General features: G+C 36.4%; 2 protein-coding genes across 4 annotated transcripts; both read right to left on the minus strand.

Annotated features, from left to right (window-relative positions):
- Positions 1 to 29: 29 nt before the first annotated feature.
- Positions 30 to 6,819, minus strand: LOC149038785 (uncharacterized). Of its 3 annotated transcripts, none has more exons than XM_089186209.1 (2): positions 6,415 to 6,819; positions 30 to 1,532 (listed from the first exon to the last, which is right to left on the minus strand). In XM_089186209.1, exon 2 carries the CDS (start codon positions 1,490 to 1,492, stop codon positions 224 to 226), a length of 1,269 nt encoding a protein of 422 aa, XP_089042335.1. In that variant the 5' UTR covers positions 1,493 to 1,532; positions 6,415 to 6,819; the 3' UTR covers positions 30 to 223. The 3 variants fall into 3 exon arrangements, with proteins under 3 accessions (XP_089042335.1, XP_089042337.1, XP_089042336.1); XM_089186211.1 differs by lacking the exon at positions 6,415 to 6,819 and adding an exon at positions 4,187 to 4,299; XM_089186210.1 differs by lacking the exon at positions 6,415 to 6,819 and adding an exon at positions 2,808 to 2,965.
- A 1,590-nt stretch (positions 6,820 to 8,409) lies between these two features.
- LOC113669586 (peroxisomal biogenesis factor 3) lies at positions 8,410 to 14,545 on the minus strand. Its single transcript, XM_027185651.2, has 3 exons — positions 13,654 to 14,545; positions 10,870 to 11,247; positions 8,410 to 10,130 (listed from the first exon to the last, which is right to left on the minus strand). Exons 1-3 carry the CDS (start codon positions 14,234 to 14,236, stop codon positions 9,931 to 9,933), a joined length of 1,161 nt encoding a protein of 386 aa, XP_027041452.2. The 5' UTR covers positions 14,237 to 14,545; the 3' UTR covers positions 8,410 to 9,930.
- Positions 14,546 to 16,661: the final 2,116 nt, after the last annotated feature.

Raw genomic sequence — 16,661 nt, forward strand, 5'->3', positions numbered from 1 at the left:
TTAGTAAATGATACAGGCAGTAAAGGGAGAAATCAATTTCAACTTTTATTTAACCATCTTTATTTAAAAATTGACAAATTATCAATCATGAGGATCCCGATAGATACATTACTAACTAACACATGGGAATCAGGGAGAAACTTCGATATTTCCAGTCAAAAACAAAGTTTCCGAATAGAACGAAGTAAATATGAAAATAACAACCTTATGTCAAATGATTTTGTTAGACCAGGGTACCGTCTCTAGGGAAGGGAGCAGATTTCCCTTGTCCATTCCCAGTAAGTGGGCTATTCCGAGCCATATGAAGCTCTTTCAACAGACACTCTACGTGCCATCGTTTTCTCCTTATTTGTGATTCAACTTTCTCTAGTTCCAACGCATTTGCCTGCGTCTCGACCTTCTGATAATCATACAACTGAGTACTTAATTTGATTGACTGTTTAAGTTCGTCAATTCGCTTATTTACGTCATCGTTGACGTCACAGTTGGCGCAATATTCATCATCGTTGCCGTCCATCAAAACATTCAGCGTTTCAATCGTTTTCTCTTGCTCAATAAGCTTTGATTCTGTTAACTTTAAATCATCGCGAATCTTTTCGATCTCTTGTTGAAGTTCTTCAGTCTCTGAGTCAATGTATGTACATGTGCATTCGTCGAATATTTCAACGTCGGTCTCACTGCCAATCAGTTCAGCAACGATGTACTCGTCGTGCTCTAAGTTTGAAGTACTATTTTCAAGCATGCACGAATATGCCAAATCAGCAAATTCTATGGTGTCTGTGTTCGTAGAGGCGCATTTCACTTTAATTTGTAATGTACTGTCTAAAGTTCTCTTCGCTGAGCTTCCATTTACGCCGGAATTTTGGTGCAAGATTTGGTTTTGTTCAAATGAACTGTCTGAATGTAACTCGCTTATCCCCGTGTCATGATCAGTGTCTTTGGCGCCATCCTCAACATTATTTTCCTTGCTGTCCACAGAGCTTGTGTCTCGTCCATTGATATTCCGGTCTAAGTCTTCCACCGTTCGAAAACTGCTCTTGACGACTTTTTCTTTCACACCCTCTCGTTCATTTAGCGATGGTGAACAGTTTTGCTGATTCTCGGAGCTTTTCTCTACTGCTTCGAACATTCCACTAGACGTTTGAATTCCTTCATTGTTTTTTAGTTCCATTGGTTTTGTAATATGCACTTTGCCACTGAAACGTTTTCTTCCTTCTCTTTGCTTCTTCTCGGTCTCCCTACGCCTCGTACACTTTTCTTCTCTCTTAAATTCTTTTCTCGTCTCGCGAACTTTCTTAGCCCTCCTGTTTTGTTCTACACAAGTTCCCGATGCACTCATGAGGGGGTCGCCTTTTGGCTCAGTCGTTTGTCTTGATCGTAATTCTGCGTCGACTTTAGCCAAGGCGCAGAGGATCTGTTTGCTGCATGTTGTACGAGTGATACCAGAAATAGTGTACTTCTTTCCGTTCACATTCACTTTCAGATGAGGCATGTTGGAATCAATTTTCTCCTTTCAAGTTCAGTCAATCAATCTGAAAATGCATGGGTGAAACAATAAGGTTATTTTCTGCGAAAGTGTACCTAATGTAATTATGTTACGGCACTTGAACGCTTATCAACCAGTCACAATGAGTTAACGTAGTCTGATCATTCTAAGCATCTCATAAACCGTTCCCTTGAAAAATTGAACCTAGGGAGAATCAGGAAATCCGTCATCTAATCACGTTAAAAAAGTACCCGAAGGCCCAAACTCAACCCTGAAGAACTGCATTAGAGAAATAATAACTTTCTCGCCTTGTGGGCTGAACAGCGCTAAATGCGCGTGTGACTACCGTATCGTGAGTTCCACTGGCATGTCGTGGAAAGCAGAAGCGAAGTCAACTGATGGAATACATACGGTTACTACTATCAATATGATTATTAAACTGTAATGCCAAGGCTACAAGAGGGTGTCCAGCTGCGAACAAGTTAGTGACTACATGGAAACGAACCCAATCTAACGCGTATTACCTAGGGCAAAGTAGTTCACGTAGATCAATTGTGATCAGAGTTCCATCACACAAGTAACCAACGCAAACTTGGCTTCTCAAAGAAATAGACATTCGTCACCTGACGAAGACTAGTTGTGTAGCAGTCGAAAAGTCGCGATCAACACACGATTGATAGATACAAGAACATACATAAACTTTATTTAGTTTCGAATTTACAGAGTAACACCCAAATGCTTGCATCTTCGAGCTAAGCCTGACTCTTCAGTACAGCTGAGACAAACGATGACACGTTTATCTTTAAAATCACGACGAACAACATCAAATTTTTCTTAACATTTATCGTAAATTGTTTCCATTTTTTTTCTGATAGTAAATGTTTAAGAGGTGGTATTCCAACAACAACTTGTATCTCATAGACAGTTTGTATGGCGGTTTTAGTCTTATCATTTAAAAGTTCACCTCTTGACGCTTTGTAAGTGAAAGGGGAATGATCAATATCACGAACACTTCGGAAAATTCTACTACGCTACAAGAACAGTTTTCTGGTTGGTGAGTTACGAGAGAATGTGACGGAGCATTTCTCCAGACTGTTCGGTAGTAGGGACTTCTGGAATGAAACTGGCCAAAAAAATATGCGCATCAAATGTGTGTTACTGAAACTGTTCTTCCCTTTGTACAACTTTAACACGTTGTGTTATTTGGTTTGGATTTTGAGGCAAATAATCTTAGGTGAGCGCAAAAACCTTTCATTTACTTATGAAACAGAAACAAAGATGTCATTGACCGAACACCGTGCTTAATATGTTTCAAACTTACTTTTGACACAGCTTCTTGTTGACCTTCGAGAATTCGGTAAGAGAGTTTTAACTATTGTTCCTCGATAACAGGATGTCACAAGCTTAACTGAGCTGTGAACTCGAGCCATTACGAAAACCAGATCCAATAGTATGATAATAATGACTGTGGGAGACATCAAAACTTGTTTAGTCCTAGCCGAAAAGCGTCAGCGCAACACCTTTTCACTCAAAACAATCGTTTGTTGTTACTACAAACTAGCCAACACAAAGAGAAATTAAAAATCTAAATTAAGACTCGAGATTGGCACGTCTTGAAGAAGAACGTTTGCACAACTTGCTAGAAGACTATTAGGTTGCCTAATCACTGTTGTTTCCAAAACATCACTCGAGGATTCTATTAATTTTCGCAGCTTGATGATATCATTCAGGTGTCGTAATGGGTCAACAACTATATGATGTGTTAATAAACCATTTAGGTTTTTCTGTAGGAACAAGCTCTCTGATTTGACATTTCAAGAGGTTGCTTATTTAGCTCTTAAAGAAATATTTATTCGCCTGACAGTGTTATACTTTTCTTATAAATTTTAGCACATGTAAATTTGGTAATAGATTTCGCGGGCCCAATCGTTTTAATTTGTTTCAGTTTGAAAGAGACAGTCGAAAAACAAAAGAGGCAGAACGTAAATTGAGGTTTTTTAATGGATTTTAGAGCGTGTTTTTGATTGAGGAAATGCAATTCACAGGTTTTAGATTACTATTTTTGTCGCATATCTGTTGTTTTGTGTACTTTAATTGGTAACAAAGACATTAAAAGCGTGCGTTCACTTTTTTTGACAAGAAACGATTTTACTTTCGTAAACATAATTGTGAAAGCTTCTTCATTTCAGCTGAAATATTTCTAGTTCTACTTTCTTTCAGTTTCGTGGTTATTCCAGAGTAAAAATTGAGTGATAAAACCCGTTGCCACGGGCGAAGTATATCTTATGATATCCTTCAGCAAAATAAAGGTTCCACAATCTAATACTTTACTTTCGAGCTGAAATAAATGGAACGAGGTGCTTTGATGTAGAAGCTAGTTAAGATAATTAGTCTCGAAATCGCTTTATCAATTTGAATTCGTGAATATCGATGTGGCTCATGTGTATCTGGTCTATAACTTAAAATCCAGAACACCCGAAAAGATAAGATTTGCCTCATCGATAGAAATCACCTTAGAGTGTATAAGGAAAGATATCCTCGACTTAACATATGGACAGACATATGGAATTTGATCGCTTCCAGCAGCCACCTACTGAAAAAAAAAATTCAAACACTATAAGGGGATAGAAATCTTAGCCTTCAATTCCAAAGGCCGAGCAAATCCCGCACACCACGCACTTTGAAGAGCAAAGAACTTACCTGGGCCTGCAGCCACCCACGCTCAGTTTGGAACAACCTTTGGCTTTCTTAGGCAAATCGGAAAATATAATTGCTTTGTCCTTGATTTAGCATATCTTCTACGAGCATCTTTGTTTACAATACTTATAACAATGATAAAACAGATTGTCTTTTATGGGGATAAATAAAGCTTATCTCTCATTTTACTATCCAAACAATATTACTACATAAACGTAATGAGAAAACTTAAGAAAATACAACATCAACACCTGTATATAAGAGTGCTCGATATCAATTCTTGGTCGAAAACAGAAGCAGCTCAAATGAATTTATAGATGGGGACCGCTCATTTTTCCGCATTTTTCACCGTAACGAAAAGTTCATCAGAAATTCTGTTTTTAGGTGTGGTACTGTACTGCATTTAAAACTGTATTATGTAGGATTCCGTAATTGAAATTCAAAAGATGCGAATAAAAATATTTCAGAGGAATGGTGAGTCGCTGTCTTTTCTCAGTAAATTTATGCACATTGTTACCAAGCCAAAGTTGAGTTTTTTCAAATCCCTTTATCAGCGGTAGGAAAGAAAGAAAATTTGCACTTACTAAATAATACGAACAACACTTATAAATTCTGCTTTTCACAAATATAACCTTTGTGCCTGGTATTGACATTTTTTAAGTTTTCAAATTCACAGATCCCCGTTTATTGACGTTAGCCGGAGTCACAGGGAAAATTGATTGACGTTCCTGTTTGGTACGATTTAAACGGCTTATATCAAATGGAATAAATTGGCCGTAGCTGCGAAACAGCGTCGTCCTTCTTCCATACTCCTGCTTTGTTTAACTTGAACAACTTGTCTTATTATAGATATTAATTTCAATCCGGAATTTCTACCATACTTGATATAATAAAGACATATCGGTAACAACTGGGAATGAAGGAAACTCCAATAAAACGCTTTTGAATACTTTTGGAATGGCTACGAAAACCAAGCAGGAGAATGGACTTGTTTCTCTATAAAGGGTGCGGGGAGATTTATCTTGTTTGCATAATAAAATGTTAGACGAGCCATAAAGCTTTCATCTCAACTTCTTTTAAGCCTCTAACATGTCTTCATCAATTCGTTCAGTTTTCTGTTTCACTCGAAAATAATTTAAGTATCCCTTAGATCTCAAAGAAACTCGGAGTTTGATGCACAAGACAATTTTCAAACTTCAGACTTCCGGCCGACATTCAGCAAGTGCTATTCCTCTTGAAATATGAAAAATGAAATGAAAAAAAAAATAGAATCTGTCGCACTATCGGCCGGATGCGCGGTGAATTTCTGCGCAAAACTGAGAAACTTAAAGGAGAAAAAACATCTGCCATGCAAAATATCTCTAAACAATTCAAACGTTACTTCATAGATATGGGTGGACGAGGATCTGATTACATGCCAAGCTCTCTCATTGTTATTCTTATCAGGAAAGGTAGGATATGTTTAGTGTATAAATGCATATTTTTACGGTTATTTCAGCACTTTATATGTTAATTTTACATTTGAGTTCAACCTAGTGTCAAGTTTCTGCGGAGAAGACCAAATTGTTGTTATTTTTGTTGCTATTTGTTGTGTTTTGTGTTGCTTTACGACAGCTGTTTTTAGAAAAAGTTGACACTCGGTTTCCTCTTTGTTGCTTCAGTGAAATTCGCTCATAACTTCACAAAGTTATGGGATGGTAAGATTAATCCTTTGTCGGCAAAGTGTATCAATATACTAATATAATGGAGCCTGAACACACAAGTTACACCATCAAAACGATTTCTCTTTTAAGTATCAAGAAGCTGACTTGTATCACAATTGATTTTATAATTTTATGATTTTATGATTTTATGATCTGTTCGTTTTGGTAATGTGACGAGCGATAACAAGCTCCACATTTACAACTTTCACTACGCATACCACCTTATTGAGTAGTTTTCCATATCCCAACGGGTGTTATGAGACTTCACACGAAATTTAACATTCAGTTCAAATCCTAACGAAACCAAATTATCATTGCAATTTGTTTATCCAGCAAAGACAGAAATTCATAGTATGCTCGAACAGTGCAAAGTTTATAAGTTTTGTAGCTTGGGAGTTGAATGCTCCAAACTTGAACTTTTGCATTCCCAATGCATTAAGTTTCAGTTTGCATTTAACAGCATATAACAGGTTGCCTCTCGCAGAAAGACTTGTTCAAAAGGAGAAATGGTTTTGTTTACTTTCTTACCTTATATTTGTGCCACTTATTTGACACAATATCCTGTGAACAGCCGCTTGTAATATCGTCACGGTTTGGAAAGCCTTAAGTGCCTTTTCACCATAACGAAGCATTTTTCAAAGAAACTCATCAAACTTGTGGCTGCAGAAACGCGTGGGTCACCACTTACTCCGATTCACTGACTCATCTCCACGCTAGTCGCTAACAAAAGAACCGTCTGTTCGAACAAACTTCGCCATTCTTCCTCTAATTGACTGAGGCACTTTAGGGATCATTTGACGACTATTTTGTTGTCGGAAGACGGACTATTTCTAAATTTGAGTGATTAGTTTCTTGTTGTAATTAAAGCGCTAAGACTCTCGTTTGTTTTTGGGAAAATTTGACGCATTGTTTCGTTGACAACGTGTTGCACATAAAAGATTATGTTTGCCAATGAGAAGCTTATTTGGCGCTAATGTCTTGATTTGTTTGCAGTAGATGTCGGCCAATATACCATCAGATGGGACAAGATTATGTCGCAAGATTAATTAGTAGTTAAAATTGTGTTTTACTTATATTCATCCCAAATTATTTGTTTAGTTTAGACAGAATGTACGAGAAACTACAAGGGAGCTTTTAACCACAAAAAGAAATAGGAAGACTATTAAATCATCGACCTCGAACACCTTCCTTTCTCGTTCCAGGTTTCGTTTGTCGATTACACTGTGAACTTCCATCGATTTCAGTTTGATTATTGACGATTTATTAGGGAAGTCAACGAAAATGGCCATGGTGAGTGAAGCAGACTGAAAGGCACTAGTGACAGTGGCGCAGCCGCGCTTCTTTGGCGCGAAACTCTCAGTGACACAGGTAGACACAACTTCACAGCAAATGAGCTGCAGTCAACCAATCAGATGCGGGTATTTGCTCAAAAAAAGGAGCCAGCCGGTTGTAATTTTTGAAGAAGCAAGATCATTTTCTTTTAGCATTTCATTTTGATTCGTAAAATGGAACGACGCACTAATTTTTATAAGAAACTACAGAGTTCGATTTTTCTTTGCAAACGAGATTTTGTAGTTCTCACATCGATGCGAGTTCTGTGAAGCCTTTGGAATTATAAGGTGGCAGGGATAAAACACTTCTCAGTCCTGTTTTACTCTACTCTGAAGTTATTTATGAGTTGCTAAAAGTTACTTTTTAGATTAAGGTGAATATTTCAAGCAATTCATCACATTTATTGACGATACGTGAGAGATGCCGCACCTTAGTGTTAGTTCCTGATTAGTTAGCACAAGTCGCTCTTTGAAAGAGCACACTAACCAACCAAGAAAATCACTAATCAGCTAAATACCATCGATGTTACTTATTTGCATATGATATCACTGTGTTTTGCTGCAGCTGAAGATAGGAACTGGGCATCTAACTGTTTAAAATAACATAAACAGCTGGTTGTTCGTTCTAATATACGCCGTGTGATAAGCTCTTCGCAATGCGCTGAAAGATAGTCAACTAGCATAATCTCCTAATCGTAGCAGTTCAGAGAAAATTTCACATTTCCATACCTTGAAAATGCACATAGATGTCTTGAAAATTCTGAGTCAGACGCAGAGACTATCGTGAACCTCTCTAATTCGTCACTGACGGCTTACTGGTCTGAGGTATCTGCTGTCTACTGCATGGCCCAACTACCTGGATGGCGCCCAGGCTTGAGCGATTTTGGTGTCATGTGATAACTTCGAGTCTATATCTAACCCGACCCACTCTGAATAACTTTTGACACAAAATAGAAAATGAAATCACAGCCTGGTATGTAGTCACAAAGTGTATTAATGACCATAGACCTTCAAAACTGATATGGCACTAGTGTGCACAAGGATATGCTCTCTTTCCCATTTTGAAACAGGAAAAACACCTGAGCATTTTATGCTGAGGTGTAATTTTAGTGACAAGCATTTCCATGTTGTGTTGAAGCCAAGACAATAAAATACACATCATTCTCTATTAATTCTTAGTGCAGGATCTAGATTGATTTTGTAAGCAATAGTTTTTATTTCCCCAAACTCTATGTCATCACAATGCACATTAAACACGAAGTCACAGAAATGCTGTACAACAACAACAACGAGATGCAGAGTGAATAAAGTGAATCCTTCCACAAAACTTAAACAAAACTCAAATGAAATGTAAAACACTTCACTTATACATCAAAAACATATACTGGTAATCATATTTAAAAATCTTCACTTTCCCCTTCTTTCATTCTCTTCTCGTTATGCTTTTCTAGAAGGGCTAACTTGCAGTTATGCTTGTTTCTTAAAGAATTCTAGGTTATACATAATGAAATAAACAGTTTCAGAAAAAGTAAATGACTAGTGTTCAGAGGGAGAGGTGGAGGGCTGGTAATCCTTCAAGGTGCTTGAATGTTTGAAATTGAAATGAGAAACAACCCACTAGCAAATACATACATGTATTTTTCTGATCAAAAACAAAACTATGGCTAAATTCTCAAGATCACCATATTGATGTTAAACACAAAAAGTAACACAGTAACACTAAAAAAATGGAATTGAATTCTTAGGATGTTATCGCTCACTTTATGTCTAGCTACTGACACATCATTTTGTTTTTTGTCAGTCAGATAACAGTTTTTGACATACACTAAATGCAAGGTAAAAATTGTAATGATGAAAGTATATATTAAATCATTTCCTGTCTACATGTTTTCATAATCAAAATAACACATTTACAAAACAAACTCTTTATCAGAAATAATTTCAGATATAAAGAAGACCTTGACTCTGACATGCTAAACCAATCACAGTCTTCTGAGTCTTCTGAGCCCCTCCCTCCCCCCCCCCCCCCCCAACACATCTCTTTAAATAACTAAATAATCTTTGCAGGTTCATCAACAAGAATCATGAAGTCTAATTTTACATTTAAGTAAAACAGACATTGCATAATACCAACTTGCAACTTGCAGGGAAGCATTGGTCTTACGGAAGACATTTTGGTATATTTAGGTATGAAAATTGGTTTATGATTGAATCATGACTATTTCTGTTGTATGAATTGATTACCAGTAGTTACACAATCATGTATATCATTGTTATGATACGTGTATTTACATTGGAGGCATGGATCAATTATCTAAGAAGCAAGTAAGAAGTTTACCACTAATAAACCAAAATGTATCTAAAAACCAAGTACATTTAACAGCAAAAACTTCTGGTTAATTTTGTAAATTAAAAAACTTACAAAACCAGAAGTGAGAATTAGGAATAAAGCACAGTCCACAGAGACCTCAATTACTTGCTAATACAATTATCTCCAGTCCCTTTAGGAGCCTACGCTCTCATTTTGGAAGATGGATAAAAAAGGCTACACATGCGCTCTACATCTTCACATGATCTATCCTTTACTGCCTTACATTAAACCTTACAGCACATGAAGAAATCTACAGTCTGAGGTCTCAAGGCCCCTCAAGGCCCCTCAAGGCCTGTTCTACGTCTGTATGGTCAGTTGTGATGTTGGCTTATTTGCAGACATCTAATCCAACTCAAAGCTGAATGCTTCATAAATGTTTGCTGCAAAGTCTCTTGCAGATCCAACCTTGAACAAGTCTTGGAAGTAGTTGTTATCTGAGTCACACAAGACATGGTTAATCTGTCCATTAATAATAGGAATGATTTTGGCCAGTGGGAGATCAAGGGTTGATTCAAGCTCAATGCCTCCAACAGCACCAAGTTCTGTTGAAAATGTCAGGTATAAGTTGTACATGTTTGAAAAATATTAACCATTAACTAGAGTTCAATCTAAAATAATCAGAAAGGACCATGACCTGTTTGCTCACAGAGCTAATCACATGTAAGAGTAGTACAGGAATATATGTAACTCTTCCATAATAATTATTTCTCTTACAAAAATGCAATCTTACTTCTCTGTTGGAGATTAGTCAAACAAAAACTGATTTCAAATGTTACAAATATGAAACAGAAAGGAAAGGATCTTAAAAGCATTTTTGAATATCACTCAATTGATTTCTGAGTTTAAGACCAAAAGCAATCAATTCTTGATTGGACTACACATAAAATAACAGGGTGATTATCAGAAATGTAGGATAAATTCACATCTCAGACAAACTGTCAAACTGTGCTGTCACATGCAATGACTAAAATAACACAAATACATGTAATTGTGCATGTATTTACACAAAGCGTATTACAAAGAAAAACAAACCAAATGTTTTAATTTCATAATGTTTTCAATTGTGTATTTTGTTCATCACAATATTTTAATGTATTATCTATTTTGGCAGTTGTATATCATCCTTCAAAATTCATCAGCTGGAAATTTTTTCAGGAAAAGCTGATAATTTTTTCCAGCTGCCAGCTCTTATCTACATCCCTGTACATGCAATAGGTATTTCTTTGTATTAGTAGCATGTACACATGTGTAAAATTTAAAAGTAGAGGCTTATGAACTCACCTAGTTCCTCAGCTTGAAAGAAGGGAATCATATTGTGCATGACATGAGCAAATCCAGCATCTAAACACATCTTTAACACATACAGACAGTCCTCACTTTCCAGAATATCAAGAGTTTCCCCTATTAAATTCTTGAAGTTATCATCTCCTTCTTTACCAACTGTGTCACACAAACTTTCAACATCTGTGGGCAGCATGAATTTTGTGAGTGGTCTCATGTGATGACCATTCTTAGTTGGCTGGTTTGAAGCATCTTTTAATTTGCCATTGATAGGTACACTGTGGTTTGGAAATTCCATTGACTGTCGTATGTGTTTGATGAGTCGGGTCAGTTCCTCAAGGCTGAACTTTTCTTTCAATGATATCTCACCTAAAATGTCTGAAAGACAAGGTGAAAATGAAATCATGAAAATAAAAAATTAAGCTTTAAAACATTATCAAGAACATGATGGTCATTTTTTCATGTATTGGCTTCACATTAGTATTTTCCTTAGTCAACTAGGAAACTTCAGCAACCATTGAAAAGTATTTTTTGACAAATTGCAAAAAGAACCTGAGAAATAAGACATTGAACAAGGAGTGACCTAGACAACAATATCAACATGAACAAATTGAATGAAATTATTGCCCTACAGTTTTAAACCATTTGAGATCACCCCAACATATGATTACCAGGAACCTGTCAAACCAGTCTTTTTGTATTGTAGCTATCAAATGTAATACACAACTTCTCAAATACCTTAAGTTTATGATATTGTTATCGCATACCATAACATGAATCAAGTTTAATGAAATTTTTTTCTTAAACTCTTTTTGGCTGATAATACTGCTTTCTTAAACTTAAAACCACCAAATAAAACTGTAGCACTGATGCAATAGAGTTGTAATAATGGTCCAGTTTGACTTAAAAAAGTTCTCCTCTACAGCTGAGTCAATGGACATGTCAATATCAGGAAAACTGAAGCCTAAAATTGTAATTTTTTCGGCATTCATTTCTGGTTGGCTTTGGAGGAATACGATAATGTATCAGTATTTATTTCACTCACTTCTTGTTATTTACCAGAAAATTCAATTTGAAGTTCCCTTTTTCCTTTTTTTGCCAGCCAATTTCTTTTAAGAGTTTGGTATTTGGTAGCTTACTCCATGTTTTGCAATGACTTTACTTTTACTCTAATCAATGGTACATGCAAATGCTGTGCAATACACTGTGAATAAATTACTGATGGTTATACACTGAATTAGACAAATAGTAAATACTGTATCACTTTACCCCTTTTGTGGGAAGCAATGTGAATGTTTACACAAGTGAAGTTAAAGAAAGCCTAACAAAACTAATTCTTTCCCAAAATAAAATTAATACTAACCTTGAAGAAGTTCACACCATGTTTGCAAAAAAGTTTTTACTAAGCATACCATATGCACAAACACATCTCTCTACATTACCTAATGTAACAACTCACTGTGACTCACTAAACTGGGCTCAGGATTGTATACAAATGCGTCAAGTTTTGCCATAGATCTCTATCCTGCAGACTACTGAGCTGATAAGGTTTTCAAATATATTCAGTATATGAAAGTATTGAATATTTCAAATGTGATTACTGGGGAAAAGAAATAGAACATGGACGACCATATAAAATAGTTGATGCGAAGTTAAAAGAATGACTAGATAAACAACACAAACATATTTACTGATCCATTTATGACATCCCCAGCCCATCCTAGCCCAGCCTGAAGCCTAAAATTTTCTGTAAGAACTGTGCATTATTATTCCATTTTCAAATTCAATCCCCATAAAGAGCCACAAAAATTCATAAGCCTGCCAAAAGCAAGGTTTGAAGCAAAGAGTGTCTCCAACAGTGACATAATATCGACTGCTGATATCAATTTCCTAAGCTGCAATGCTACTGGGTTAAGATACGATATAAAACTATTTAATATATCAACACTAAGTTGAGCCCAAAGACTGAAAAAAGTGTTTGATTTATAATTTAAAATGGTTCAATTTGAGGCTTCAGATCCCCCTTTAAACTGCTGCAAATTATCACAAAGCTTTGTTTTATACCAACATTTCTGAAAAAGTTGTATTAATTCTTCATCTGTTCATCTCAAATAGCTTAGTTCTTCTGCATTTCACAGACACATCAGGTTTCATGCATCACTTTATGGGTTTATCTGGAAACAACATAATGCCCAGCTCCCAATTGGCTTTTTAGCTCAGTTGGTAGAGCACTGCAATGGTATTGCAGAGGTCTTGGATTCAAATCCCATACAGGCTGAAATTTTTTTCAGGCCTTATTTTCACTGATACTTATTTAAGTAGAGTTCATTGCTGCAAAGATCGCTCTCATACTCACATCATGTTTTGTTTACAAATTCACCTATGGGTGAAAGAATTGGAGTCAAATTTCTAAATTGTTTCAGCATTTTCTACAAGTAGCTTGCTAATACTTAGATTCACAGCTTTGTGGTAATCAGCAAATCAAGGAAAATGTATGTATTAATATTGTGTACTTAGGGGTAAAAATATAATGTTGAGATGAAAGGATTAAGTGTATATATTTTTTTGCTAATCTGGCTATTGAGGAAATGGGTTGCAACAGATTAGTTCTTCTGTGTGACTCTGTAAATGTAAACTTTCTCGGGAAAGAGTTAGGTCGAATGAAATATATTTTCGGTGCCCTATTCAAATTAGTAAGTGTTAAACAACCATTTCTCTGAGCTATCTTCTTTGGCAGCTTGGAAATAGCTCAAAGAAAGGAAGTCCATCAACCATTAGTTTTACCTTCTACAGTTCTCCTGATCTCTTCTATCAAAAAATCCAGTCCATCACCCATCAGGTATCTAACCACGGCAAGGTACCTCTTCTGTAGTCCCTCAGCAATGTGTACCTTCTTTCCATTTTTTCCATTCGAGGCTTCTCCCGTCATCGTCAAGCTATCTAGATACAAGTAACCCCCAATAATGTTCAGCTGCACTCTTAGGAACACAAACAGCATGCATGATGAGTACACTGACGCTATAGTACGGGTAAAACTGAGAACTTTCAGTTGCTCCCAAAGCTCTAACTTGTTAGAAGGCCGTTCACGAAGTTTTCCTGTTATTGCTTCGCAGTTGAGTTTCTCCATCAACGCATCGCGTAAATTTGGCACCAAGGAGAATAACGTAATGGTACAAGTTCTCTGATTGCTCTCAAAATGGTGTTGTTTCCTTGCCTGTTCGACGTATTCCATTTCTTGCTGTCGCTGCCACTCTGCAAAACGCCATCTTGCGTAGCGACTAAGCAGGTAAACTCCACCGACAACTGCTCCTGTGATGAAAAATTTCCTTCTGTGCCGTCGCAGGAAACCTTTGATAGTTTCCCACATATTGCTATGGAGAAGAGCTGATCATCAAGTGAACAAACTTCATCTCTCACTGTCGTGACTATCTCGTGCTCTGTTTGCATAGAACACCGAGCAATCAGGTTCTACTTCATGAAGTAAATGCTGAAGTGTCACATTATCTGCAAAGAAGATCCTGGTACCCCTCTCGATCTGGTGCTTGTAAAATTTAAACTATGCTGACTAGATTAGGTATTTTATCAGATCAAGTCTGTTCTTCTGCATTCAATCATTTGGTTACTTATTTCCTTGATGGACGGACACATTGTACTTGAGAAACAAGTAAGTTAGCATGAACAAATGAGCCTGCGATCTTACGAAGCCCGTGAGAGGTCTTCGAGGGGACTGGTACAAATAGATAGCACTGTTTCAATGAAAGGCTGCTGCCTTTTTGTAACATATTTTAAAACTCAGGGTGGGTAAGGCTTAGGAAGGGGGGAAGGGTGCGGGAATACTTGGGTCGATTGTCGCTCCTGGTCCTACAGAATCCCTATTCCATTATGGTCTATTCTGTGGCCAGTTATAGACCCCATCTTCGTCACATTTAGGAAATGTGAGTTTTCGTAATCGCAGCGGTAACACATTTTTAATGTGATACTTCCCATTTTTATATCACTACTTATCAGAATGAGCCCTTAGAGATTGTGTTAGCATAGTTTTAGACATAATTTGAAAAAACGAGCATAATCTGTTCCCTTTTTATAAAAGTTGCACTTCAAGCGTGATCAGCATATTAAAAATTTTTTTTTTTGAGAGAAACATCACCAGAGTCATGACTTCTTTGGTCTCTAAAATTGATTATTTTCAAATTCGGTCCATGTTTCAGTCTATTTTCAAATTTTCAATGTCTAAGGTGAAGTGGATTACCGTATTTCTGTGTAGTTCGTCGTCTAAGGGACTGGGCACACCGGAAGTAAAGACTGCGTCGGTTCACAGGCGACAAATAGACATGGAAGGGAAACGTGATGCTACTATCGTACATTATGACACATTAAGTCACCGCTTTTGGTCTTGGAGTAAGTCCAGTAGTTAATAATGTTTTCATAGAGCAAATATTAAACTTATTTTAAGGAGACACCATGCTTTATTGCAAATAAATGTATAATTTGAACTTTTTTGTTTTTTTTCTTCTGGAAATCGTACTTAGAGAGAAAATAGCATAATTTTAATATCAAAAGCGAACATAATGTATATAATATTGAGAATAATTTGGACAAAAATTGAGCAATACTAGTACCCAAGATATTATCATGATGTTAAAGATCTCTTGGTATCATACAAAGAGCCTTCCTCTTCCCTCCTCCCGATTCCTCTTGTTAACAAGGTCTTAATGGGGCTAACTGTTCGTCGTAAAACAGCCAAAAGATTAAGCTTTTAGGCGAAAAAATTGACGTATTTCAATCGTTAGTCGAAAAAAAATTAATCGTAAAAACTTTTTCTGGTGACCGCAATGGAAAGATATCAACCGTTAGCCATAATTTGGCCACATTTTAACTGTCAGCTGTAAACATCAGCCCTTTTAGATCCTCAGTTAAGTCTGTTTTGTAAGTTTTGTTTATTTTTTCCTTTTTGTTTGCCACCAGTTTCGAATTCGTAATAAAATTAGATCGTCCAGTAGAGCGGAAACTATCTAGTAGGACTGACCTTGACAACGATATAAAAGTGACAAGTTCAGATTACCATTGATTGAAATCATCACAATCATAATATTTGTATATACACTCTTAATAGTTCAAGGTCAAGGATGGGAGAGGGGAAGGGAGGGGAGGGAACAAGAAAAATCATTCTCCTCGAACCACTATTTACATTTCAGTCAGTTATGTAAACATCACGTATTCCCCTTTAAAAGTATGCTTTTGGATGCAAATGAATGCAAAATACTAAATATCTTATGTTATCTTATTCTTGTGTTTTCCACTGTCACTTGTAATGCTCCCAAGGCCTTCGAGAGAAATGTTTCTTTGGTGGGAAAATCACTTCCGTGACGTTTAAAATGGCATAAAAAAGCGGAGTTACTTGACTGCGGAACCTGTACTTTTCTTTATAGAATAAAGAAATGGAAAAAAAAAATAGATCAAAACTAAACCATTTAATAGCTCTTTATAAAATTGCATACCTTTTACAGTAAATTTCGCCGTAATTAAAGTCAGCTATTTCTAGTTGGATGTCAAGGACGATTAAAACATAATTCTCTTTAAGTGTAATCCTCTGTATATCCGAAACGAACTTTCAAACAGTGTTAGGGCCTTTTTGGTTATTTATTTCGTTTCATTACTTTTCTTTACAAAAAATATGGGTTCCGGAGGTTCTGCGGTCTGCTAATCAACGAATTAATGACACCAATAAAAAGGCATTCACAAAAGTTTATGTATAGTCTCAAGACTCAGAGCCCAATACTTAAATTTGATAG

This window comes from Pocillopora damicornis, chromosome 10 (assembly GCF_964200805.1).
Source record: "Pocillopora damicornis chromosome 10, jaPocDami1.2, whole genome shotgun sequence".
Classification (NCBI taxonomy): Eukaryota; Metazoa; Cnidaria; class Anthozoa; order Scleractinia; family Pocilloporidae; genus Pocillopora; species Pocillopora damicornis.

What these genes read in the sequence shown, in the direction of transcription:
- LOC149038785 (XM_089186209.1), bottom strand. Translation starts at nt 1,492, where the DNA reads ATGCCTCATCTGAAAGTGAATGTGAACGGAAAGAAGTACACTATTTCT.
- LOC113669586 (XM_027185651.2), bottom strand. Translation starts at nt 14,236, where the DNA reads ATGTGGGAAACTATCAAAGGTTTCCTGCGACGGCACAGAAGGAAATTT. An exon ending in GATCAGGAGAACTGTAGAAG is followed by an intron (nt 11,248 to 13,653) that starts GTAAAACTAATG and finishes CTTGTCTTTCAG; the next exon opens with ACATTTTAGGTGAGATATCA. An exon ending in CTTTCAAGCTGAGGAACTAG is followed by an intron (nt 10,131 to 10,869) that starts GTGAGTTCATAA and finishes CATTTTCAACAG; the next exon opens with AACTTGGTGCTGTTGGAGGC.